At 53.0% G+C, this 25,571-nt stretch overlaps 2 protein-coding genes across 8 annotated transcripts; one reads left to right on the forward strand and one right to left on the reverse strand.

The window, feature by feature from the left end:
* Window positions 1-1,136: 1,136 nt before the first annotated feature.
* On the reverse strand, window positions 1,137-19,897 carry MATN4 (matrilin 4). Of its 7 annotated transcripts, XM_077873325.1 has the most exons (14): window positions 19,847-19,897; window positions 17,307-17,343; window positions 15,538-16,916; window positions 14,926-15,084; window positions 10,902-10,984; window positions 9,608-10,177; window positions 8,723-8,845; window positions 6,570-6,692; window positions 6,348-6,470; window positions 6,132-6,254; window positions 4,338-4,751; window positions 4,083-4,235; window positions 1,584-1,691; window positions 1,137-1,500 (listed from the first exon to the last, which is right to left on the reverse strand). In XM_077873325.1, exons 4-14 carry the CDS (start codon window positions 14,994-14,996, stop codon window positions 1,442-1,444), a joined length of 1,950 nt encoding a protein of 649 aa, XP_077729451.1. In that variant the 5' UTR covers window positions 14,997-15,084; window positions 15,538-16,916; window positions 17,307-17,343; window positions 19,847-19,897; the 3' UTR covers window positions 1,137-1,441. The 7 variants fall into 7 exon arrangements, with proteins under 7 accessions (XP_077729451.1, XP_077729455.1, XP_077729450.1 ...); XM_077873329.1 differs by lacking the exons at window positions 15,538-16,916; window positions 17,307-17,343; window positions 19,847-19,897 and having other exon boundaries at window positions 10,902-11,015; window positions 14,926-15,052; XM_077873324.1 differs by lacking the exons at window positions 14,926-15,084; window positions 15,538-16,916; window positions 17,307-17,343; window positions 19,847-19,897 and adding an exon at window positions 13,265-13,624.
* Window positions 16,394-21,583, forward strand: RBPJL (recombination signal binding protein for immunoglobulin kappa J region like). Its single transcript, XM_077874051.1, has 8 exons — window positions 16,394-16,468; window positions 16,758-17,000; window positions 18,731-18,941; window positions 19,327-19,436; window positions 19,730-19,882; window positions 20,590-20,745; window positions 20,865-20,968; window positions 21,065-21,583. Exons 1-8 carry the CDS (start codon window positions 16,394-16,396, stop codon window positions 21,336-21,338), a joined length of 1,326 nt encoding a protein of 441 aa, XP_077730177.1. The 3' UTR covers window positions 21,339-21,583.
* The last annotated feature ends 3,988 nt before the right edge of the window (window positions 21,584-25,571 follow it).

Here is a 25,571-nt window from a genome sequence, read left to right on the forward strand (position 1 = left end):
TAGTCACAAGGATCCTTGTAAAATGGAGACAGGAGAGTCAGATAAGGAGCTGTGACACCAGAAGCAGAGGTGAAGGTGACACGAGGTCACAAACCAAGGAAATCAAGTAGCTTCTAGAAGCTGGAAAAGGTAAGAAAACAGAAGCTTTCAGAAGAAATGCCACCCTACCAGCCCGTTTCAGACTTCTGATCTCCAGAACTGTAAGGTAATAAATTTGTGTTGTGTAAAGCCACTGAATTTGTGGTAATTTGTCACAGTGGCCATAGGAAACTAGTATACCCTGGTTCTGCCTCTTACCAGGTCTGTGACTTTGGGAAACTTAATCTCTCTATGCCTCAATTTCCTCCCTGTAAAATGGGGATGATAAAGGCGATAGCTCCTACCTCATAAAGTTGTCTGAGGATAAAATGAAAATACCTGCAAATCACTTAGAATAATGCCCAAGACTAAATATCCTAGCTATTAGTATAGATTAATAGCTACCATTCATTGAGGGCCTAATATGTACCAGGCACAACGTCAGGTGCCTTGGAATAACTTCCTCCATTCTCACCATCACATCTGGGGGTAACAATTTTAATCCCCATTTTACAGATAAGGAAACAAACCCAGAGTAATTGGCCACAGTTTGGAGGGCTGGATTATTTTAATCTTAGTTTCTTACATGCACTTGGGAAATAGCATGCTTTGTGCTCCTGCCTGATAGACGGTTGGTTTGGGTTTTTTGGTTTTTTTTGTTTTTTGTTTTTTAGGGGGAGGGGGTGCAGAGAGTGGGTCACAGCCTGAGTGGAAGCTCTGGCCACAAGTCCTGGCTCACACCTCCTCTTCTTCCTTCGTAGTACAGGCGGGAGATACAACCCAAGCGAAACACATCTATCCGCTGGGGGATGGAGGGGCGCAGACTTGCTCAGACCCCGAGGGTTCGCGCTGAGCCCCCTCCCTTCCCGCAGCCCGCATAAGGAGCCGTCTGTTCGCGGCTGAATAAACAAGCGGGGGAAGCAGCACCGGGCCCCCTGCCCCCCGGCCCGACCCCCGCACAATGCGCCTTTCTCCGAGGAGACGCCGCCCGGCGCCGTCGGAGCGCGCGGAGTCTGGCCTCCCCTCCCCCTGGCGGCACAGCAAGACCCACAAACCGATCCGGTGGAAACCAAAAAAAAAAATTTTTTTAAGAAAAAGAAAACAAAAAGGAAATCCAACAAAGAACCGAGCGCAGCACGCAGCGAGGGCGTGCGGACCTCGCGCGCCCCTCCGTCTCCTGCAATCGGCTTCTCGTCCAGGCGAGGCCAGCTCGAGCGCAGCGCTGGGAGCCCGCCAGCGCCCCCTCCTCGACAGCCCAAGGCCCCGGGGCCCCGAGGCTGCGCAGCCCTGGCGCCCCGACGGCGCACGCAGGGCACAGTCCGCGGGGCCGCGCCCCTGCCCGGCTCCCGGCCACCGGCGGCCCTCACTTCTGGGTGGCCAGCTGGTTCTCCAGATCCTCCAGGCGCGCCGTCAGCTGGGCCAGTGAGCGGTTAAGGAAGCCGCTGAAGGTCTCGGGGGTCCTACACCTCCCCTCCAGCCCGGGCCCCCGACCCGCAAAAGGATATGGTTCTGGGTCAGCTTCTCGAGCGCCCCCAGCGTGCGGCCCTGGAACTCCACGAGGCTTTCGCATTCGCACAGGCTCCGAAGCTCTGTACCCGCGCCGATGCCCTCCTCTGCCAGGCCGGCACAGAGAGTCAGGGGAATGAGAATCTGCAGGGGGATGAGCCGGCCCTGGCAAGGGCCCCCCATACACCTCCACCCGCCTGTGGCTGAGTATGTGGCCTCGGATTCAAACAGACCTGGGATGAATACCAGCTAGGCGGCTGTGAGATCCGGCAAAGCCCCCTCGACCTTTCTAACTCCGAGTTTCCTTGTCCGTAAAAATGGATACAATGAGAAAACCTATTCACTGGATGGTGCTGAGAATTCTATGAGGGGTGTGTGTGTGTGTGTGTGTGTGTGTGTGTGTACATCTTGGAGGAGTATTTACCAAACCTTAATGTGCACTGAAATCACCAGATCTTATTAAAATATAGATTCTGATTCTGAATGGTGAAGGAGCTGAGGCCCCACATTTCTAATAAGCTACCGGGTGATGCTGATGCTGCGTCTGTGGACCACACTTTGTAGCAAGAGTCCAAATGACAGCAGCACTCTCCAAATGAAACTTCGTGCAGTGATGGGAACGTTCTGTTTCTGGTCTGTCCAGTGGCATAGCCACAAGCCACATGCAGCTATTTGACATTTGAAATCTGGCTAGTGTGATTAAGGAACTAAAATTTTTAACTTTTTAAAGTAATTTAAATTAAGTGGGCACATGTAACTAGTAACTGCCTTATTAAATAGGGAATATCTAGTGTACTGCCTAGCTCAGCTATACACTTTATTGTATATTTCAATCAGACCAGCAATTCTCAAAGTGTGGTTCCTGGACCAGCACTGTTAGGATCACCTAGAAAGTTATCAGAAATGCAGATTATCAGACTCCACCTCAGACCTACTGACTCAGAAACTCTGGGGATGGAGGCCAGCAATTGGTGTTTTAACAAACCATCCAGGTGAATCTGATGCATACGGATGTTTAAAAACCACTAATCCAAAGAAACAAACAAAAAAACCACTGATCCAAGTCTGTCTCCACACACATTTCAACATTTCTGAAATCAAAATATGTGCCTTACAATTAAATTTGTAAGTCTCTTAGCAGTACATAAAATAATGGAGAATCTTACAATAAATGGTATTGTAGATTTCACCAAATTTTGTAAACATCTGTCCTTTTTAATATGACAGCTCAATGCCTGGTGCTTGGCCTTCACAAAAGAGTTGCTCTTATGATTTAAGAGTGATTTCTTAGTCTAATTGGACCTTAGTAAATTGTTGTATGATATGTGTCATCAATGGTATCAATAATAGTCCTAACTTGACACCTGGGGTGACCAAGGGCAGAGAAGGGGAAAGAACTGCCCAAGGTCATTTGGCCAATTGGTGAAGAGCCTCAACCACAGTTTTCTCTTAGAATTTTAGAGAAATCTGCAAGTGTGCAAGCATGGGCAGCCAACACCCTCCCCTGTTACAGAAGAGGGAAGTTATGGTAGAGGTGGAGGTTAAGTGACTTGCCCAAAGTCACACTGTGGGGGATGTAAGAGGACAGGAAGGGTCCAGAAAGAGCAGCTAATCCAGTGCCTCTACAATACCCTAACTATCTGAATTAGCCTGGAGAGAGTGAGTGAGAGAGAGAGAGAGAGAGAGAAGTAGGTAGGTGTATATGTGTGTATATGCAGCACATACATACACGTGTATACACATGTATATGTCTATACATATATATGTATGTTAATAAAACTACTTTTTAAACTAGATTCTCTAGGCCAGCCCAGCCCTCCTGAACCTAGCTCTGGACAGGGCCTGGTAATGTGAGTCACATCTCTGGCCTGGGTTAGAGTCTAAAGACTCTGTGGTAAAAATTACCCCCGGGAAGTTCCCTATATGACCTATAAAGTACAGTACATGAGGTTTGAAGCCTGCTTCTCTTTCACAGATAGAGTTGTTCCTTTTTCCTCACCTGAGCACCAGATGAAGTAGATGGATTGAATTTATGGGCAATATTGTCCAAAAAAATACATGTCTTTGCATACTTGCCCCTTACCAGGTCTGTATAGTTGAATTCCAACAAGTTAAAGGAATATATGATGTGACTCTGCTAACAAGGAATCTGACATGCTCTTGAAAAAGTTTCCTCAAATTACTGTGAACACCCACTAATTTCAGGGGCAGGTAGCCAGCCTGGTCTAGTGCTTAACTTCCATGAACATCCTCAGGAACCACCTCAGGGTCCTGTTCAATTACGAAATCTGATTCATTAGGTCTGGAAAGCTCTAGAAATGCTGTAGTTCTAACATGACAACCCTGCCACTGGTCCACGGACTACTACTTGTTACTTGGGGTAACAAGGCTCTGTCTAGGGAGTCCAACCCCAGGCTATAGCTCTTCCAAGCAGATAGGGTTGAATAGGAGGGGGAAAGATCGGAGGCTGGGCACTGAGTGAAGTTGGACGTGCTCACCCGGGCAGATACTGCCTCTGAGGTTCTCCAGCAGGTGCGTCATGGTGCCAAAGTCGGGGGAGTAGGACACGTGCAGCTCCGCGGGCTCGGAGGCGATTTGGCGCAGCTCCTCCTCCACCGCCTTGCCCACGCCCACGGCGTACATGACGATGCCTACCAGGGTGAAGGACACGGGGCGTCACAGGCCTCAGGAAAGACCCCCCACCCCCCACGCCCAACCCAACCCCTGGCCGGTGCATCCCGCACCAAGCCCACCTTCCTCCTTGGCGCGCCTTGCCCACACCGAGATGTCATCCTGGGAGCGGCCGTCTGTGAAGACCAGGCCCACGCGAGGCACATTGAGGGCGCGGGGCCGTGCGCCCTGCGCCTCGGAGAAGCTATGCTCCACCATGTGGCGCAGCGCCAGCCCTGTCATGGTCCCACGCTCCATGTATTCCACGGCCAGGACCGCCTGCTTGACCTCGGCCGCGGTGCCGTAGCGGCCCAGCGGGAACTCGGTGCGCACGCGGCTCGAGAACTGCACCAGTCCCACGCGCGTGCCCTCGGGGGACACGTCCAGGAAGTCCACGATCTGGTTCACAAAGCGCTTCACCAGCTCGAAATTCTGCGGGCGCACGCTCTTGGAGCCATCGACGAGCAGAACCAGGTCCACGTGGCCTTCCCGGCACCCTACAGGGAGGAGAGCTTGGGCTGGGGCCAGATCCTGGCCTGGCAGCAGCCATCCACCTGCCTGCTCATTCACCAACACTTATCATATAACATGTGAGTGCTTCCTGTGCCAGGCACTGTACTAAATAATAATTATGGTAATCATGATACATAAATAAAACATTATAACAATAATAAATTTATGAACACTAATATATATTGAAAATATATGCTGTTAATATATAAACAATCACAATAATAAACAAAAACAAAAACATAATTCCTTGACAGCGTACCATGTGCCAGATACTGGGCTAGGGCTAGGTGCTTTATACATTTTCTCTCAATCCTCCCAATAATCGTGGGTATTATCCCCACTTAATATAACCTTAGGTTCTGAAGGATAAAGTAATTTGCTCCAGACTCCATAGCCAGTAGTGGCTGAGCAGGATTTGAAGCCAGATCTGTCTGACCCCAGAATCCATGCTCCTAAATCACTCTACAATGTTACCTCCTCTGTTCTGAATCAGGGATTTGGCTAGGCCCTGAAGGAGGTTTAACAATAAATGAACACAATTCTGATCCTAAGGAAATCAGGACAGAACAGAGCAGTCAGACATGCCATATGCCACAGCCAAAGAAGGTGCTAGAATAGAGGAGCATATAGGGAGCCCAAGGTAAGAATAAGTCACTCTTCCTGGAGTTGAAGAGGAAGGTTGCAAAGAGGTGGTAACATTTGATTTGTCCTTCCAAGAGTGAGCAGGAGTTCTCCAAGGTGGGAAGGGACATGCTGGATGGTGGGAGGAGCACATGCAGAGAGGCACGAAAGCTGGGAGCTGTCAGCACGCTCTGGAAAGGGCCGACCAGTATCGCTAAAATGTTCAAGTGTGCTAGGGAACCTGCTGACGGGGTTGGCTGAGATGAGGTGAGGTGGTGGTTTCAACATTTTGACCACATCCCACAGTAACAATAACAACAATAATACAATATGACACACTTTGTATGGTCGCATATAATTAAGTTTCATTAAATAATACTCTTTCCACATGCAGTAAGCTCTATTTTCTCCTTTAAAAAAAAAAACTAATTTGATTTCATTACCCACTAATGTGGCTGCACTCACCATCTAAAAAACTCAGGGGTAACGCATCTGAACTCAGGGGTAGGCACTGGCAAGCCCAGAAGACTCTCGAGCAAGGGAGAAATAAGATCAAATGTGTACTTTTGATATTAACCGTGGCAGCAGGGTAGAGGATCGAGGGGAAAAAGATGGAGGCAGGACCTGGCACGCCCTCCATCCCCCACCCCCCCATCACCAGCACACACACATTCACAGCACAGCCTTGGGCCATGGCAAGGGCAGAATCAAGGATGCGGAGAACCCTCCCACCCATCACTCACGGTTGCAGCTTTTGCCATCTGCCTGGAGTTGCTGGCCCTCAGGGCACAGGCAGCGGTAAGAGAGGCCCTCACTCACACACTGGAACTCACAACCATGGTCTACACCATTGCAAAGGTCCCGGGCTTAATGGAGAGATAAATCAGGATGAGTCAAGGTGGACTCTGCCAGCCAAGATCCCTTGCCCCTCCGCACAAACACAGGAGACCCCTCCTCACCCTGACAGCTCCTCCCATCCGGCAGCAAGTCGTGGCCCTCTCTGCAGCGGCACCGTGGCCCACCAAAGGTGCTGACACACTCATGCTGGCAGCTGTGGTTCCCAAAGCCGCAGTGGTCAATGGCTGGTGGGAAGGAAGAGAGAGAGCAAGTGTCACTTCCAATTGGAGCCATTGGAGATGGCTGGAGCACCGTCCAGGGTGCTAGTGGTGGGGCCTGCTCACCCCTGCAGCTTCTCTGGTCCTGCTGGAGTACAAAGCCAGCTCGGCAGCGACAGAAATAGGAGCCTGGGGAGCTGATGCAGTGGTGCTCACAGCCATGGGTCCCTCCAGTGCACAGGTCAATGGCTGAGGAAGAGGTGAGGTCAGCATATGCCCTGGGGCTGCACTCCTCAGCCCAGACAGAACAATCCTCTGAGGAGCTTTTTACAAATACCTATGCCTGGCTGGGCCCCAACCCTCAAGAGCCTGACTTAATTAGTCTGTGGTCATACACAGGCATCTCTATAAGCACAGGCCTCCTTCCTAGTGGGCCAGTTGTTCCTCCCTGCTACCATTCAAGGCCCAGCTGCACCCCAACATGCCTGTTACTAAGCCACGCATAAGAACAAGAAGCCGGGCAGCCCGGGTGGCTCAGCAGTTTAGCACCGCCTTCAGCCCAGGGCATGATCCTGGAGACACGGGATCAAGTCCCACGTTGGGCTCCCTGCATGGAGCCTGCTTCTCCCTCCGCCTGTGTCTCTGCCTCTCTCTCTCTCCTATCTGTGTATTCTCATGAATAAATAAATAAAACCTTTAAAAAAAAAAAAAAAGAACCCACAATTGTAGAAGACAGGGCCCCTGCCCTCAAGATGGTCACTGACTTCAGAGGAGGGCCAGGCTCTGCCGCTCTACTTACTGAGCCTCCATTTCCTCATCTGCAAAATGGGAATATAATGGAGGAGTGCAATCGCTATTTACAACTTCCTTCTAGGGAGGACAAACTATTGCCTCCCTAGAAGGAATGAGTATCAAGCTGAGTATCTTGATGGTTTAGATGTGCAAAGATGACCCCAGAGCTGAGCTGGAAAATAGGGACTGGAGAGATGTAGATTGCCCTGCACACAAAAAAGTGAGAATTTGGGGTTCCTAGAAAAGATATGGAAATAGAGAGAGAAAGAACAGGAGAGATAGTGTGAGCATGAGTACTTGTGTGGGCTGAGGTTACCAGTGAAAAATCACCTGTAATGTGGTGACAGAGGACTTCAGGGATCAAGGGTGTCTAATACTTAATTATTAATATTAGGTGTTTCTTTTGTGTGTTTGTTTGACTTTAGTAGATGTAACACACACCTCTGTCCACCCCCCATCTTTAGTAAAATAGACATATGCACGACTTACATATGCACACATCTGCCCTTGTGTGCACAAGTGTGCAAACCAAGGAAGACGCTGATTTACATGCATAGAACAAGAACAGCATGTGCGGGCTGAGAAATTAATTGAGGAGCCATAAATTGAATGAATTCAGCAGAAGCTCAGAGTGAGGGGTGACCATAGAATGTAAGCACTTAGGGAATTCCCAGAGATGTTACGGATAGATTCAAATGTTCACAGGTCATTGCATGAGGCTTCAAGCCAGCCTTTTCTAAGTTCCAGAAACAAAAGGACCCCAGCCAACATGCGCATTACTGGGAACACAAGACTTCATTTCCCCAGTTGTTGTGAGATTGAGAGATGATGTATGTAAAGCTTCAAGTGCATTGTCTAATGCTACATCAGCACTCCGCGAATGGTAGCTGCAGTCATGGTCAAAGGAGTGGACACACATACACACAACAAAGCAAATCCCAATTGTATAAGGAAGATATAATGTGCCATACCCTTTCAGAAGACAAAAATGAAGAACCAGGTCTTGAAGCATTTGCAGGTGCAGAGAGAACCAGCAAGGGCAGCCCAGAAAGAGCTGAGATGCAGAAGCAGAAAGGAGCAGTGTATTTGGAGGGTGGGGTGGGGTATGGAGACCCTAACTGGAGACCCCAACAGTGAGTGCCTAAGTAACAGAAACAGTAGGAAGATCTGGATGTGAGAATTCACGAACAAGTTTAGGAGGCATATTGGGGCCATGTAGGAGACATGCCTGAAATAAAAGAGAGAACATCGCAGATAGCACACTTACTGTGAGGTCAAGACTTCACCAAGGAATTGTGTAACCCCAGGCAATACCCTCCCTCAGACCCATAGAATAAGAGCACTGAACTTTTACTTCCTTTTTTTTTTTTTTTTTTTTAACTTTTACTTCCAAAGGCCCTTCCAGACTCATTGGTCTGATGCTGGGGCAATGGGGAGCCACAGAAGGCTCAGGAGCAGTGAGACAGTAGGGGAGGGGCAGCTCTCACCCAAACAGCTCTTGTTATCTTCAGCTAGCTGGTAGCCAGGATTGCAGGCACAGCGGAACGTGCCTGGGGTGCTGACACATTGGTGCTGGCAGCCGTGTCGTCCCTCAGCACACAAGTCCTTTCCTGAGAACACACAACAGTAGAATCAGCAAGGGACAGATGGGCAGAAACCTCCAACAAGAAAAAGCTGGGTGGGGTCAGAGACAGGCACCAACCAAGCTCAAGTACAGCTTTAGATGGGACAAGATTCATTTGAGAGGGCCAATCCAGATAAGGGGGCTTAGGGAAAGAACAGGGCCTGGGCAGCCCCTATGAATAGGCTCAGAAGGGGTCACCGGGCTAGACGCGTCAATGGGATAGGGCAGGAATGCACAGGGGTAAGGTGGGGGCGGGGGGGGGGGTAAGAGGTACTAAATCAAGGTGGGTGAAATAATTCAAGGTGTGACTAGCACAGACCTTCAGCATTGTGGGAGGGACTAAAATGAGAGTGGGCGGAGCCATGCCCAGGTGGGCGGAGCCATGCCCATGTGGGCGGGGCATGACTCTGCGGAGGGAGGGGTGCGATTGCTCGAAGCTTTGAAAGGAGGTGCTTTCTGTGTAGAGGGGCACTTTTGGGTTTGGCCTTAGGCCTGTGGTAAGCCACAGCAGCTCATCCGGGTGAGCAGGCACGCTAAACGTTGCTCCTCGTGGGCGAAACCTAGCAAAAGTGGGCGGAGCTGGAAGTTGACCCAGCAGCCCAGCGCCGCTCCACTACCTACCCGGTGGGCGGGGCTAGCGCTAGAGTGGGCGGGGCCTCGGGGGAGGAGGGTCGACATTTACGCGGCGGGAAGGGGCCTGCAGGCGGCTGGGGACTGCGCGCCTCGCTCCGGCGCTCCCCTAACTCACCACACAGCCGCCCCCGGAACTGCTGGCCAAACTCCTGGATGAGATTGAAGGACTCAACGAGGAAGACGTGCTCGTCCAGCGGGGGAGACGCCATGGCGCGCAGGGAGCCCACGTCGGCGCGCTGCACCCCCACGGCGTAGATCTCGATGCCGCGGGCGCGCGCCTGCGCCGCCACCTCAGCCACGCGGTCCTGGGGCCGCCCATCCGTCACGATGACAGCGATGCGCGGCACGCGGGCCTCCGGAGGGCGCGCGCCCTCGGCCACGCTGAAGGCCACGTTCATGGCGTACTGGATCGCCAGCCCGGTCATGGTGCCCTGGGCTAGCGGCACCAGCGCGCGGATGGCGCGCTCCATATCCTCTCGGCGGGAGAAGGCGCCGAGCGGGAAGACGCTCTGCACTTGACTCGAGTACTGGATCACGCCGACGCGCGTGGCATTGGGCCCCACGTCCAGGCCGCGGAGGAGGCCCACCAGGAACTGCCGCATGGTCTCGAACTCAAAGGGGCGCACGCTGCGCGAGCTGTCAATCACGAACACCAAATCCAGGGGCCCCGTCCGACACCTGGGACCTACGAGGAGATAGATCAAGGAAGGACTTTCCGAGGTCCGCAAAACCTCATCTTGGAGGAGACCCCCAGGGAGACCCAGGGCGAAATGATGCTATCCTGGCGTTAACAGCGGCTAGCGCAGAATTAACCTAGCAAATGAGAATTAGTAGATACATTCGCCCACCCAGCATTCGCTAAGGGCCTGAGCCAGATTTCCCTAATTCTCTACCCTACAGCTCTTAGGGCTATCCCGAAGAGGCATCCTCCAACCGGAGGGGGTGGGGGGTGGGCGAAGGGGTATGGTAAACTCGACTGCCTATAGCGACCAGGCCGGCAACATAAATGAATGAGCTGTTTGGGCTAGGCTGGCGGACTCGCGTATCCCTCCTCCAGCCAAACGTTGCCATGCAGCCATGTGGACCCCAAGTTAACAGATCCTTGGATTTTTTTTCAAGAGAAGTTCCAAGTCGGGATTTGTATGTGAAGTCTCCTGATTTTTCAATTAACTGTTAAAAATTAAACACCAAGCGGACAGTTTTGCATGAGCCCAACGTTGTTACCTCTAAGCCACATCCCACAGGAAAGGAAATTGAGTAACAGAGAGGTGAAACTGTGAACTGGAACCCAGCCCCTTCATGATTTCAGAGCCTTTGCTTTTTCTCTCTTCAGCAGACCTAGCTGGATGCAAAGTGGCAATCAGCTTTTGCTCCCTTTCCCCTATTGGTGAGGGCTGAGCCCCGCTCACCTGCAAACTGGGACAGGGTTTCCCAGGGCTGGAGGAGAAACAGCAACACGGGCAGTGGCCAGCACAGAAGGCCCCTCATGGCGCTTGGGGGACAGAGGACAGAAGTGTCAGAGCCTGGAGGGTGCAAGGAAAATAGCAAAGCAATAGTATTTACAGGACTCTTATTCTGGGAAATACAAGGAATTCTACTTTTTTTTTTTTTTTTAAATATGACATTTGAAAAGAAAGGCTCCCCTGAAAGAAAAAAACAAAATGAATGAAAAAGGAAAAAAAAAAAGCCTTTATAAATACCAAGCGCAGTGTTAAATGCTTTTCATGCACTGGGATATTTAATCCTCTGCAATTCTATGAGACTAAGACTGTCATTGTTCCCATTGTAGAGATGAGGAAACAGGCTCAGAAAAGGTAAGCCGTGGTACCCAAAGTCGCCTGGCAAGAAAGTGGCTGGCCAAGATACAATCCTATGCTTAAGAGGTTCCAAAGACCAGCGGCGCGTTTCGCGCGCCCTCCGCCTGGGATAATCTCTGCAGACGCAAGCCAGTCATTCCCCACCTCGACCCTCCCCTCCTCACCCGGGGCGCTTCCGTGTGGCTGTCCTTCCAGCACGTACGCACACACTCAGACATGCACCGCCCAGCCGCCGGCCGCCGGGGAGAGCCGCGCCCTCTCGCGGGGTTGGGGGGCAGAGGACGCGCAGCACGTTGGCCAAAACCCACCGCCCAAGTTTGGCGCCTCCACTTCCCTCCTGCTCTCAGGAGAAGCCGCCAGAGGGCGTCCTCCTGGGTCTGGATGCGTTGGTTAGGTAGCCGTGGGAAGCCCACATCTGCCTAGCAGGTGCCCCTGCCCAGAGCAAACAGTGGCCGGGAGCCCCGAGGCCTTGGAGATAAGCCCGGGGCAGGATATATCCCGCACAAGGGCCTAGGAGCAGGGGCGCGCAGCGTTCGGGGGACGGCTGCATCGGATGCGCCCGGAAGGCGGCGAGTGAGGCCGGAGTGCGGCCATGGACCCTGTACGCGCAACAGGTGAGCGCTCACTCTTCCACCGCCCTTGGCGACGCCCCTGGATAATCCCGAAGGCTTCCCGTGTACAGATGGGAAAATTGAGGTCCAGGAAGGTTGCCCGCCCAGCTGCGAAGGAACTTGCGACTAGAACCCGGGACTCCTGGCTCCGCTTCTTCCTTTTGGGCTGCCCGGCTGCCTAGCAACCTGGCTCCTAGGAGTCACTAAGCCTCTTTTCCTTACATTCACTCCCACTGCTCCGTACCCCGCCCCCCCCCCCCCCCAAGCTGCGTTAGCCATTTTTCTGTTGCTTGTTTCCTGGCAGAGGGGACCAGCTGCCCAAACCCAACCGCAGCCCCTCTACCCCCTCCCCCAATTCCGTGAATGGGCCTATTCTGAGCAAGGTCGGGTGCCTGCAGCTCACTCACTCCAGGCGGCCTTTCCATCCTCTCCGCCTTAGCCTTTCAGGCCTGGTAGAACAAAAATCCCTCTGGCAGGGCCAGTGGTGGGAGGGAGGTTTCCTAAGCCAGATGTGCCAGCTGCTGCTGGAAACGGGAGGGCACAGAATGCCTTCCCTAGCGTGGGCCAGAGGCAGGGCCAGCACCTCTGGAGGGACATGGGGGTAAAGACACAAGGAGCCTTTGCCACCTCCCATTCTTTCCCACCTGCCCAAGCCTCTGGGCCCCCAAATCCTGATTACAATTACCCCGATCCTGCTCTTGGCCTGAGCCAACCTCTGGCCTGGCACCCCACCCCCCACCCCAGGAATCCTAGAAAGTCAAAATAGCAACTGCCTCAAAGTCCATCACCTTCCCAACCCCCTCATTCTATGGAGGTACAGACGAGGTCCAGAGAGTAGCCTCTTGCCCAGGGTCACACAGCACAGCAACGTGGTGACAGGTCTGACCCTAGAACACCGAGCTCCTCTGAGGGGTTAATCCTAAATTTACAAAGATTTGGAAAGGGTATGTTAGTAAATTGAACACCAATAAAAAAAATAATAATAAAAAAAAAAAAAAAAAAAGATTTGGAAAGGGTGGAGAGGCTGGGCTCCAAAGGGAAGAGAGGTCTGTGAATAACTCCTCAAGAGTTGGCCAAAGACTAAACACCGTGGGGATGTTCCTGGCGGTCCCTCGAGGGAGGAGATTAAGGGGAAAGTCCACCTCCCACCCCTCCCCCCCACCCCGTGGTGGCCTCGTTGGTGGGGGCTCAACTTGGAAAGGACCCCACAGCAGGGAAGAAGGGCACTGCAGGTCAGATGGGGGCACCGTTAGTGGTTCAGTGGCGGTTACAGACGGTCGCCTGATCGCCCTGACGCCTGCTCCCCCCGCAGACCCCTCAGCGCCCCCAGGCCCTTTGACTCACCTGAGCCTGCCCGACAGCTCGGAGGCGCGGCCGCAGAGCGGAGCCGACGGGCGGAGCCTCCCCGGCAATTGGACCAGGTAACGGCGCAGGCACCGTGCCCAAGCCGGGGACTGCCAGGCGGCTGGAGCGAGCGGAGGCGGCGGCCGCATTTAACCCGGGGCCCGCAGTGGGGCGGGGGGGCGCGGGCTGCGACCCCTCCCACCGGGCAGGGAGCGATCCCCTTTCCTCCGAGGGCTGGGGCGGGGCCAGCGCGGCGCCCCTGCTCCTGCCACCCCGGGAGCCGGCGGCGCGAGCGGCGGGGCCGGAATTCGGCTCCCGGCGGGAGGCTGGGCGGCTCCGCTCTCCGCCGGAATGCGCCCGACGCCTCCGAGGCTCTTCCCTGAGTAGAGAGCCCCAAGGGGCGGAGCGGGGCCTGGCTCCGACGGCTGCTGCCTGGCCCCGCTTCCGAGGGCGCGGCCGGGCTCCTGCCCTCCGCCGCCCCCTGCAGGAGTGAGGAGAGGGCCTGGGCTCTGGTCCGGCGCAAAGGGTGAAGGGTTCAGAGGGGCCGCCGCAGGGCTCAGGGCTCCCCGGGCTCCACCCGGTGGTCCCTCAAATCTCTGCCCTCCTGGACGCCTCCACCTGATCTCTGCGATTGCTCAAGTCTTGGGCCCCCCTACCACCCTTGCTCCTCAAAAATTACGAGGCCCCTAGACTCTGGTCCACTCCCCTGATTATGGGGGCCCTGTAATCAACGGAAGAAAAGCTACGACAGTAACAGGTCCCTTCTCTTGGGAGAAAAGGGGTTAGGAGAGCTGATTGACCCCAGAAGGGCTCAAATGTTCCCCCCCAGGATCCTAGGGACACTGTTTGGGGGCGCTTGCATGTTTGCAGGCTTCTGAGGGCAGGCAAGAGAGGACTCTGGTTTAGGGGGTGCAGCAAAACCCCTCTCCCCAGCATCAAGATGTCACTGGGGTGGGCCCCCTCAAATTGCAAGGAAACCAAGCACCCTCACAGGATGCTATCTCCATCCCAAGGCCAGCACAAGTGTGGCTTTTGTGGGGCCTCTCCCCAGTGCTTCAAGCTGCAGTGGGCATGGTGCCAGACCTGCGGAGTAGTGCCTGGGTGGTCCCAGTGGGCTCCGTGCAGGCCTCATTAAGTACCAGGCAGCCTAAATATTTAACCCACGACTTACACCCAAATCCTCTCTCTTGCCTAACATTCCCGCTCCCTGACCTGGAGTGGGGGGGGGGGGGCAGAACTAAATTAGCCCCTCCTCCCCATTCCTTTCATTCAACCTGCTTGCTAGGCTCCATGCCACCTCTCCCCTTAACAATCACTGTTGCCCAGCGTCAGCCTCCCCATTCCCAGGTCCTCCCCAGAGCTCCTCCCTGTCCTGAGGGAAGGCGTGCGCCAGTGCCTGAGGCAACAGTGTGAGCAGACGGTGCGGATCCTGCATGCCAAAGTGGCCCAGAAATCATATGGAAATGAGAAGCGGTAGGTGCCTCAGCGGCCCCTCCAAGTGGGCACCTTTCGGCTCTCTGCTTGCTTCCTGGTTCAGTGCCTTTTAGGACCCTGCCCCGAGCCGCCACTCTGGTCTATATGGAACCTCCCTGTGAATCTACAGTCCCCATTCACTCACTCATTCACGCATTCATTCCTTCTTTCATTCAACAACTACTTACTGGGTGTTTATCAGGTGCCAGGCTTGTCTGGGTTGTGCTGAGCCCTGGACATACAGTGCCAGAAGACACATGCTCTCAAGGCATCTTCACTGTAGTGTGGAAGAGACAGGCAACAAACTCCCCACAAATCAGTATGCAGGAGCCTTCCAGCTTGAAGAGCTAGTAGAGTCATAGAACAGCGTCATGGAGCAGAAACTGAGGTAGAGGCACTCTAGCTAGAAAGGTCAACACAATGGACAGGCCTTTTAAGTAGGTGACATTTGATCTGGGACTTGAATGTGAAAGAGAAGCCAGACAAGAGAAAATCCAGGAGACATGTGTTCCAATTAGAAAGAAAAGAAAAGGGACACCTGGGTGGCTCAGCAGTTGAGCATCTGCCTTTGGCTCAGGGCATGATCCTGGAGTCCCGGGATCAAGTCCCACATAAGGCTCCCTGCATGGAGCCTGCTTCTCCCTCTGCCTGTGTCTCTGCCTCTCTGTGTGTCTCTCATGAATAAATAAAATCTTAAAAAAAAAGGAAAGAAAGAAAGAAAGAAAGAAAGAAAGAAAGAAAGAAAGAAAGGGAGAAAGAAAGAAAGAAAAAAGAAAGAAAAGAAAAGAAAATGCACACACCTTGAGGCTGTACCGGCTTGGCCTGTTCTGGTACCAAAGAAGTCAGTGGGGCTGGAATTAGGAAAGGAGAGAGATGTTGCAGGAAATAAAGTTGAAGAGGTAAGCAGAGGCCCATCATGTGAGGACTTTCAGTTTAAACCACTGGAGGATTTTAGGAAAACAAGTAACGTGATTGATGCGTGCTTTAAAAGAAAAGACAGTGTGACTGCTTTGTGCAAAGTAGGTGGAAGAGGGTAGGGAGTGGAAGCATCTGGAGCCTGGGAAGGCTGATGCTGTGGTCCAGGCAAAAATGATGGCAGTTGGGACTAACGTGGAGGTGGTAAGAGACTGGTGGGTTTTGGATGTGTTTTGAATGTGGAGAAGAAGGACTGACTACAGGGGTTGAGTGAAGCGAATGATAGAACGTTTAGAGGTTAATGGGGTCCACAGTCATGGAGAAGCCTGGGCAGGGCGGTGGGAAAGGTGGAGGAGCAATCAAAGATCCTGCCCAATTTATGCTGCCTTTGAGATATCCACAGCCGGTCAAGTGGAGATGGACGTGCGAGTCCAGCGCTTGCTTGCATGTCTCCGCAGATTCTTCTGTCCCCCGCCCTGTGTCTACCTCGCAGGTCCCGGATGGAGGGTGAAGCCAGTGCAGGGCCAAGGTGAGGTGGACTGCTGGGCTGCCGGGCGCCTCCTGTTGCCGGGGGACCCACAGCGCACTGGGGCCCGGGAGCCGGGCGGGTCGCAGGCGCGGTGTAGCCGCGCCCCCTGGCGGCGACAACTCGGTTTGCCTGGCACCTGACTCCCAAGAGCGCGCTCGCGTCCCTTTCCAGGCCACCAGGCAGGGGAAACCGGGCCCACGGTCTGCGGTTACATGGGACTGGACGGTGCGTCCGGCAGCGCCGCCGAGACGCAGAAGTTGAATTTTGAAGAGCAGCCGGATTCCAGGGTGAGAGCGCACGGGACAGGGTCCGACTCCTGCTCCCATCCTTGCCCCTCCCCGGGTGAGGAGGGCTCATTTACACACACACACACACACACACACACACGCACGCGCGCGCGCACACACCATCCCCGCAGAAGCCAAGAGAGAAAGGCGGGAGGGCCGGCTTCTGCCTCGAGGGTAAGCCCGGGAGCTGGGATCGCGCTGCTTCAGGTCACGTCTGATGGGGCAGACGTCAGAGAACTGGTGGCGGAGGGTGGGAGCGAGACGACCCCCGGGCCTGTTCACCCCGCAGGAATTCGGGTGCGCCAAGACCCTGTACATCTCGGACGCAGACAAGAGGAAGCACTTCCGTCTGGTGCTACGGCTGGTGCATCGAGGGGGCCGGGAGCTGGGCACCTTCCACAGCCGCCTCATCAAGGTCATCTCGAAGCCCTCGCAGAAGAAGCAGTCCCTGAAAAACACGGACCGTGAGCCGGGCGGGGCGGGGCGGGGCCACCAGGCGGAGCTGGGGAGGGCGGAGGCTTCGACGGGACGGGTGGGGCCGGGGTGGGAGAGGTGGAGTCTGAGCCGGGAGAGGGGCGGGGTCTGGGGGAGCGGGAGTGGGGGCGGAGTCCGGGGCGGGGTCCGAGGTCGCAGACCCCGCAGAAAGGAAAGGGCCCCCACCCCCCCACTCCCCCCTACCCCCGACACTAGACCCTGGAAGGGGGCGTCCAGAGCAGACAAAAATGACTGGCAGGTGCTGTGCTAAAGACAGATTCAAAGTGACAATTTAAAAAAAAAAAAGTGACAGTGACAATAAAAGGGCAGAGGACATTTAGTCAAAAAAATACCTATTCAGTACCTGATGTAGGCCTGGCTCTATGCGAGATGCCGGATCCCTGTAAAATAAGGAAGAATGTCTGTTTTGGAGGAACCCACAGCCTAGCAGGGGAGAGAGACACACATCGCTTATCCAAGAGACATTCTGAAATAAGTACTGCCCTGGGTGCCAAGGGACAAATCTCAGGACTAGGGGTTTTGAGGATGGGGGACAGGGCCTGAATAACAATGATACCACCACTATCCTCACAGGGAGGTGGGGGAAGACACAGAGGAAGGTGGAGCTTTCCCGGCAGACATTAGCACGAATCATCCTATTTGATATTCATGTCCCTCTGAAGTAGGTACTGTCACTGTTCCTATGTCAGGAATGAGGAAAACGTGGTCTAGAACATTCATCCATTCATTTAATGAGATATTTGGGCCTATCACCATCCAGGTAACTTGGCTCAGATTGCTCAGCTAGGAAGAGACCCAGTCAGAATTTGAACTTGAGTCAGTGTGACTCCAGAGCCCAGCTCCTACCCCTATATCATATTTACTTTCTGTCTGTTAAAAGCCCCATAGAACGTCTCAGACCCAGGCAGTGCTCTGTCTGGCCCTTGATATCAGGTAAGTGGTATCGTGTGATGGTTAGGAGCACAGATTCTGGAGCCAGGTGGCCTGAGTTTGAATCCTGGCTCTGCCACTTGCTAGCCATGCAATGTGGAACAAGTTGCTCTCTTAAGTAGAGATAATATCTACCCCAGAGCACTGTTGAGAGAATCAAATGGGCTAATTAAGACATATAAAGCATTTAAAACCATACCTAACACACAACAAACATTAGCTATCATCATTATCCGGTGGATGAGAACTTGGACTAAGTATAAATTGAGCACGTACAGTATGCCTAGCACCCGGAGGGGACAGAGGGAGATGACCCAGTGCTTGCTCCCCGGGTGGTCAAAACTCGGTCAGAAAACAAAACCACAGCTCTGAGTATGTATGATAAACTGGAAGAGGTCAGTGTCAAGCCCTAGAAATTTCACACTGCTATTTCACACCGCATGGTCTTTGTCTATGCAGCCCCCTAAGCAACTCCTACCTACTTCCTGCTCCCCAGCTGAGAGTATAACCTCCTCCAGGAAGCCCTCCTTCACCCAGCCCTTACCACATCTTTTTGAAAATTTATATTTATGTCCCTCCTCTCCAAGACTGCAAACTCCTTCCGAGCAAAACTGAGTCTAATTCACTCTTTGGTCCCCAGTACCCAGCACAGTTCCTGCCTAAAGGGAGGCATTTAGTGAATGGTTGGTAATATAATTTGTCGATCCGAAGGGTACCCAGGCAGCAAAAAGGAACAGGCAAAAGTGCAAAAGCAGAACTACAGCAGGTGCTAGGTAAATGACCGTGAAATAGGCCCAGTGTGTCTAGGCCAGTGAGCATATAAGGTGACTGACCCAGGGGACAGAGGACCAGAAATTGTCTGGCAAGTACAAGGAGCCAGCCTGGGTGCTGATTTCTTCTCCCCTCACAGTGTGTATATCCTCGGGCTCAAAGGTCTCCCTCTTCAACCGCCTGCGCTCCCAGACTGTCTCCACGCGTTACCTGTCTGTGGAGGACGGGGCCTTCGTGGCCAGCGCGCGCCAGTGGGCTGCCTTCACACTCCACCTGGGTAACCAGAGCAGCAGGCCTGGGGCTGGGCGCTTCATATGCATTAATTCATTTCATCTTCACTATAACCTCTCAAGAAGAGTAAACTTTGCTCACGGAATTGAGGCTTGCCAAAAGTCCTAGTGAACCTGCAACTAGTCTAAGCCATTCTGGCGCCAATGTCCAACCCTTTCCCCTCATCACAGACCCACCCCAGGAGCAAACATTTTTCAAGGACCCCTCGAGGATGAGAACTTTCAGCCTCAGCTGTCTCCCTGCATGCTGACCCTACCCACAAGACCCATATGTGATGCAGGGTGGGGCCAGAGGCAAGGAGGGCAGGGTTTGGGGCAGAAGCTTGGAACCCCTGAAACTTTCCTTCCTTCTCTTCCCTCTTTTTACTCCAGCTGATGAACACTGTTCCCAGGGGGACTTCCCGCCTCGAGAGGGCTATGTCCGCTATGGCTCCCTGGTGCAACTTGTCTGCACTGTCACAGGCATCACATTACCTCCAATGGTATGAGAAGGGAGGGCATACCTGGGGGGGGGGGATCCCTACAGACCCATGCAGAAGGTATGATCCACAAGAGCAGGACTGGAGGGTGAGGGCCCAAGTCATGAAGATACCTGTTCTCATTCTGGATACTTAGGATTCTGAATGGAGGTAAAGGGTTGGTGAGGGGTGGGGGGCATGGAAGGAACCTGCCAGTGCCCACATGGCTATTATATAGCTGAAAGTTGGCTGGGAAGACAGCTTCTGGCCACCCAGGCACCTGGCTGCCATGCTTCCTACCACCTTTTCTGTTGTAGATCATCCGCAAAGTAGCCAAACAGTGCGCACTCCTCGACGTGGATGAGCCCATCTCCCAATTGCACAAGTGTGCATTCCAGTTTCCTGGTGATTCTCCTGGAGGGGTTGGCACTTACTTATGTCTCGCTACAGACAAGGTGGTGCAGTTCCAGGTGAGGGGTAGAGAGTGTTGGCATCAAGCATCCTAGAAAGTCAGAACACAGAGAACATAGATCATAAGATCCCTATTATCATCATCATCATCATGGCTGCTGCTTACTGAGCAATACTGCTTTCCATGCAGTATTCTAATTGTAGACTATCAGGACCCAAGGATGAAGAAAAAATAGTAATATTATTGAGCCATGCTTCTTCCCAAAGGGTATTAGAGTCCTAGAATGTTGTGAGATAAGACTATAAAATGAAAGTAAAAATAGTAATAAGTAGAAGTATTGAGTATTATTGTGTAAAGAGCATTAGAACCATAAAATGGTAAGCAATAGAATTGTAGAATGTGGAAAATTATTATTATTATTATTATTATATAACTCCAAAAAGAATATTGTCATAGAATGTTGAGATAAAATCATAATATGTAGAAAATAACATTATTATTGAGCAATATTCCCTCCCAAAGAATTTTAAAATAGTAGAAGAGAATTGCACACTGCTAAAAAATAGAAGTCTAGAATCCTAATAGGCCTTTAGAAACCAGCTGGTTCAGTGAATGTACTTACCTCTGGGAACTTAAGGGTCTTGTCCAAGCTCACAGGACAGGTAAAGCTTGGAGCCTAGGAGGGAACCCCAGAATGCAGAAGCTCAGGCTCTGTGCTGGCTCCCCAGTGCTGGGGGGCCACCATCCCCTCGGGTCTCCTCCCAGGCCTCTCCCTGCCCCAAGGAGTCGAACAGGGCTCTGCTCAACGACAGCTCTTGCTGGACCATCATTGGCACAGAGTCAGTGGAGTTCTCCTTCAGCACCAGCCTGGCGTGGACCCGGGAACCAGTCACTCCAGTACCCCTCATCAGCACCCTGGAGGTGAATCTGGGCACTGGTGGACGCAGGCCGGTGGGGATCTGACTGGGGGAGGGGTGCTCAGAACAGGTGCCAGGAAAACCTAGGCTCTCCGCCACGGCACCTGCTCCCTTCTCCCCTAGCTGAGCGGTGGGGGCGACGTGGCCACGCTGGAGCTTCACGGTGAGAACTTCCACGCGGGGCTCAAGGTGTGGTTTGGGGACGTGGAGGCCGAAACCATGTACAGGTATAGGGGGCGCCTCTCTTGGGCCGCGGGGGCGTGGGGACGGGGCAGGTACCTGTCATCGGTGTCACTGCAGCCCTAACCTCGACGCCACCCCAGGAGCCCGCGGTCCCTGGTGTGCGTGGTACCCGACATAGCCGCCTTCGGCAGCGACTGGCGCTGGCTGCGCACCCCCATCACGGTGCCCGTGAGCCTGGTGCGCGCCGACGGCCTCTTCTACCCCAGCGCCTTCTCCTTCACCTACACCCCGGAGTACAGCGCGCGGCCGGGCCCGCCGGGCGCCCTCGAGCCCGCCACGGACGCCGACGCGCTCCTCGAGAGCATCCACCACGAGTTCACGCGCACCAACTTCCACCTCTTCATCCAAACTTAGCTCCGCCCGCGCCTGGCCCGGAGCCGGTTTTTGGGGTCCCAGGCCCTGCCCCCTGCCCCTTTGCTGTGAAGACCAAAGCTTGGGTGGGGGAAGGCTGTCGCCATAGAAACTGTCACCGACTCATTTTTATACACCCAAGAAGACACGACCTGAGTGATGCTATGATGCCTGTGTCCAGACACGAGTGTGACTCTCCCTGTGTTTGTCCAACACACTCTTCAAATCAAGCAATCGGTACCAGTCAACCTGTACCAGTCTCTCTCCCCCAGTAACTTTGCATGTCGCCCTACATGTGTGTGCTTATCCCTCCAACTGTGTCTCTCTCTGCTTCTCCCTGTGTCTCACTAAGATTTCACACTCCTAAGAAGGAGTCAAGTCTGGGGTATTTACCCCCTGTGCAGTTATGTCTCCTCTTGAAGAAAAGACACATAGTGCTCCACCGACTGCTCCACCCAGGCATGTAGCATGGGCTCTTGAGACGTGCTCTGGAGCATCCTGTCCTACATGGAGTACTAGATCTGACCTGGAATGCCAACTTCTACATAGAGCACCAGGTCCTGCTTAAAGGACTGTCACCTGGAGCATCAGGTGCCATCTGGAACACTAGCTACTGCTTGGAGCCTTGGGTTCCACTTGAAGCAATAGGTCCCTCTTAGGGCACCAGGTCTCACCCGGAGTCCTGGGCTCCCCTAGAACACCAAATCCCGCCTGGCGCAGGGGGTCCACTGGATCCCACTGGAAGCACTAAGTCCCTCCTGGGGTGGGGTTCCACCCTGGAACCTGCCCCTCCTTGTACTCCCAGTGGCTGGGGCCAGGCATAGTACAATGTACATAGTACATAAGCCTGTGTTTACTCTCTGGCCTACAGCTTTGGTGCCTAAAACACTAGTCAGGTCTTGCCATCTTAACTGTCCACCCAGGCACTTCTCTTGCAGGCCCACCAGGATGTGGACCTGAAGATCAGGGATTCCTCTGTCATGCCAAGGCAAAGTCTGATCTGAATGACCCACCTCCCCAAGGAGTGGGGTGCTCAGTATACTTCCTCCCACGCTCACACATACAGAAGAAGGGACTTCAAGTCTGATGGAACAGAGAGCCTGCCTTTTTTACCCTTTCTGGAGAAGGAATGGGGTTCAGAAGCAGCTAGCATCTCTGAGCGCCTGTCCCTGCCCTGGGGCCCACCTGTTGGCTCTGGGGATGTTACCCTACTAGCTATGCCCCCAGTCCAAACAAAGATACACCCCAGGCCCAGGGGCAAACACAGGATACAAAACAGTACAATTCTGGGTGGAACTCCTGGTGATAACCCAGCTGGGAAAGGAGCTGCTCTGTATGGGGCCCTGGAGACCAAATCACAGTCTGCCTTGATCAATCTGCCCATCCTCTCTCAAGTCTGTGCTTTATACAGAAGCAGAAAAATCAGGCAGGGTCATGGCTCAGGCTGTTGAAACTAAGGATATAGGTGCCAATGACCCTGTACCAGTCCCCATGGTGCCCCATGGGGAGAACTGAACTGAAATGTGGGTTCAGGGCTCTCACCCCTCTTGGCCCTTGAATTCTGAGCAAGGGCTCATTTCCCGAGGGGAGGAAGTGGCCTTTTGCTATGGAAACTTCCCAAAGTCATAGTGAAGCTCTGTCATCTACCATCAGCAGGCGGAAATCCACTATGGCAGGGAAGGAGAAGCTTGTTCAAGGGCCCTCATGGCCCCTGAGAGCTCCTCCTGGCTGAGGAATACAGGGAACAAGTTGAATGGGAAATGTCCCCTACATGAGTGTCCACCTCACAAGAGTTTGCTTTCACAGTCCCATGAGGCTGTTGAAGCAGGAAGCCACTTGTAGGAGAATGAGTTTCACAGCACACCATGCGGGGCATTGGGGCACAAGGGCTCACTCAGCCCTGCCCTCAAGGACTTCCTCTGCCACTTCACAAGGCAGGAGTCCTGGAAGCCAAGATCCTAGGTTGGCCTGAAAGCCCAGGCCCAGCCATGCAGCTCTGTCTCCTTCTGCACTCCCCTCAGGGCACCTCAGGGCCCTGAGTCCCACCTATGCACCCACACAGAAGTCTGTGACCTCAAAGCTCTACCCCTGGCTCCACCCCTGGAACTCTTCTGAGTTTCAGCAGCTGTACTGTGCTTAGAGGTCTTCCTAGCACACAACCTGAATCCATCTGACATGCAGTCCCCACCCTCTTCAGCCTTCGCAGCAACCCACCTTCTATCTCTTTCTCTCACACCTCCTAGGCCTAAGGACTCCACCTCTCCACTTGCCTTCGGTGCTAGAATAGGCTTCCTTCTTTCATCTCCCTCCACCTACTGCCCTCTTCTCCAAATCCAGCTCAAATGTCACCTCTTCCAAGATTTTCCCAGGGCAGAACCAGCTACATACTTTATGGGGCCCAGTGCAAAACAAAAAGGTATAGGAAAAAAAAAGAAAGAAGGAAGGAAAACAAAAATGTATGGTGCTTTTTAAAAAAATATTAAGAATTTCAAGACAGTGACACTAGATCATAAAGTCAAGGCAGGCTCTTCTAAGTACAGAGCCTTGAGTGCACAATTCACATGCTCTGGTCCTACCCTGTGTTCCCTAGAACTTCACTGGGACCACGTCACCACCCACCCTGTATCAAAGGGCCTTATGTACACGTTGATTGACCCCTCTAGACTGTGAGCTCATGGGGAAAGAGGCTCATGGCTGTGTACTAGAGGGCGCCTTAGCATAGCTTGAACTTTGAGGCTCAATAAATGCCAAATGCCAAGCATTGCACTGGCAATTTGGATATTTGCAGGTGCAAAGTGAAACCAGCAGGTGGCACTGTTTCCTGCCCAAGAGTTAAGTTTTCAAGTGTTTGTTGGTTTTTTTTTTTTTTTTCAAGTGTTTGTTGTTAAAAGAATCGTTAAGAGTTTTAAAAGACAATCTTAATATTTTCACACTGTCAGGATCAGAACCCCAGGGTTGAGAGTCACTGCTCTAGTCTCTATTTCCTGGTCATTTGACAGACAGGGACACAGGCTCAGAGAAAGGGCCCACGAAGCTCCAAGAGCAGGTTGAGTTTAAATCCTAATTTAAGTCCTATGTTCCTCATGCTAAGTCTGGGACTCGGGTTCTCAGAGTGCCAATAAAGTCAAAATCTCTGTTCTAAAATCTCCAAGCCTACCAGCTCTCACGTTGCCTGAGGTTCCACCATAAACAAGCTCTTCTACAGGCTTAAGCTTTGACCTTTGGGTTTCTCTTCTGTTTCTTTTAAGTGGGGTTTCCTCAAAGAGAAATTGTTATAACTGCAGTGTGGATAGAATTCTCAGACACCCTCCTCCCCGGGGCAAGTTTGTAGACTTGAGGGCACAGACCGTGAAGACGAAGGAGGGAGGAAATAGCTTTAAGGGGAATAAAACCAATAAGATAGCATCCACTAAGGTCTGTAAGAGTCATCCCTGACCATACTCACCAAAAAAAAAAAAAAAAAAAAAGGCCCTCCAGTCAGGCTCGGCTCTCTTCCCAACCCCAGGGGGCAAAGTCAGGGGGGGCAGGAGTGACACAATAATGCCTTTAAGTGGTAAACACCTGCCCCAGCTGGCTGCTAGCCCTAGAGGCAGGCAAGGCCTAGGGGAAGACAGAGACTTGTGACCAAGTTCTTTATGGATTCACCTGGATGACAGAGTGCCAAAGGGGAGCCCACTCTGCAGAGCTCATCCCACAAGCCCCCATCTGGTTCAAAACATCCTCCTCTGCAACCCGGGCTGGTGTCTGAAGGTGTGCCCATCAGCGCCTTAGCAAGGCGAGGGGTGTCCTGGGCTTGGCTGATATATATACATCAGGGCAAAATCAGCCAAGCCCACGATATTGCGCTCCCCTCCATATCATGGATGGGGAAACTGATGATCTGCAGGAGGCAAGTGACCTTCCTGTATTCGTTTTCTATGTTTTGTCACAAACTACCAGAAACAGAGCAGGTTAAAATAACACCAGTTTCTTGTCTCATGGTTTCCATGGATCAGGAGTCCAGCACAGCTTTGCTGGGTCTTCTTCTGCTAAGGGCCTCCCACAGCCGTAATCAAGGTGCAAGCCAGGGGTGGCACGGCAGTCTGTCTGAGGGAAAGGGTCCCATTCCAAGCTCACAGTTGTTGGCAAAATTTATGTCCTTGTAGCTGTAGAACTCGTGGAAGCTTGCTTCTTCAAGGCCAACAGGAGAGCACCTCTCTTCTTACCAGGAAGATTCCAAACCCTCTTGTTAGTGCT

This window comes from Canis aureus, chromosome 26, assembly GCF_053574225.1.
Source record: "Canis aureus isolate CA01 chromosome 26, VMU_Caureus_v.1.0, whole genome shotgun sequence".
NCBI classification, from domain to species: Eukaryota; Metazoa; Chordata; class Mammalia; order Carnivora; family Canidae; genus Canis; species Canis aureus.

Bases quoted from the DNA above. Each gene is read 5' to 3' on its own strand.
- RBPJL (XM_077874051.1), top strand. From the start codon at position 16,394: ATGGGACTGGACGGTGCGTCCGGCAGCGCCGCCGAGACGCAGAAGTTG. The intron at 19,437-19,729 runs GTATGAGAAGGG...TTTCTGTTGTAG, and splicing joins GCATCACATTACCTCCAATG to ATCATCCGCAAAGTAGCCAA. The intron at 20,969-21,064 runs GTATAGGGGGCG...ACGCCACCCCAG, and splicing joins GAGGCCGAAACCATGTACAG to GAGCCCGCGGTCCCTGGTGT.
- MATN4 (XM_077873324.1), bottom strand. From the start codon at position 13,413: ATGCGGCCGCCGCCTCCGCTCGCTCCAGCCGCCTGGCAGTCCCCGGCT. The intron at 6,255-6,347 runs GTGAGGAGGGGT...CTCTCCATTAAG, and splicing joins GGATGGGAGGAGCTGTCAGG to CCCGGGACCTTTGCAATGGT. The intron at 1,501-1,583 runs ATATCCTTTTGC...TTAACCGCTCAC, and splicing joins CGAGAAGCTGACCCAGAACC to TGGCCCAGCTGACGGCGCGC.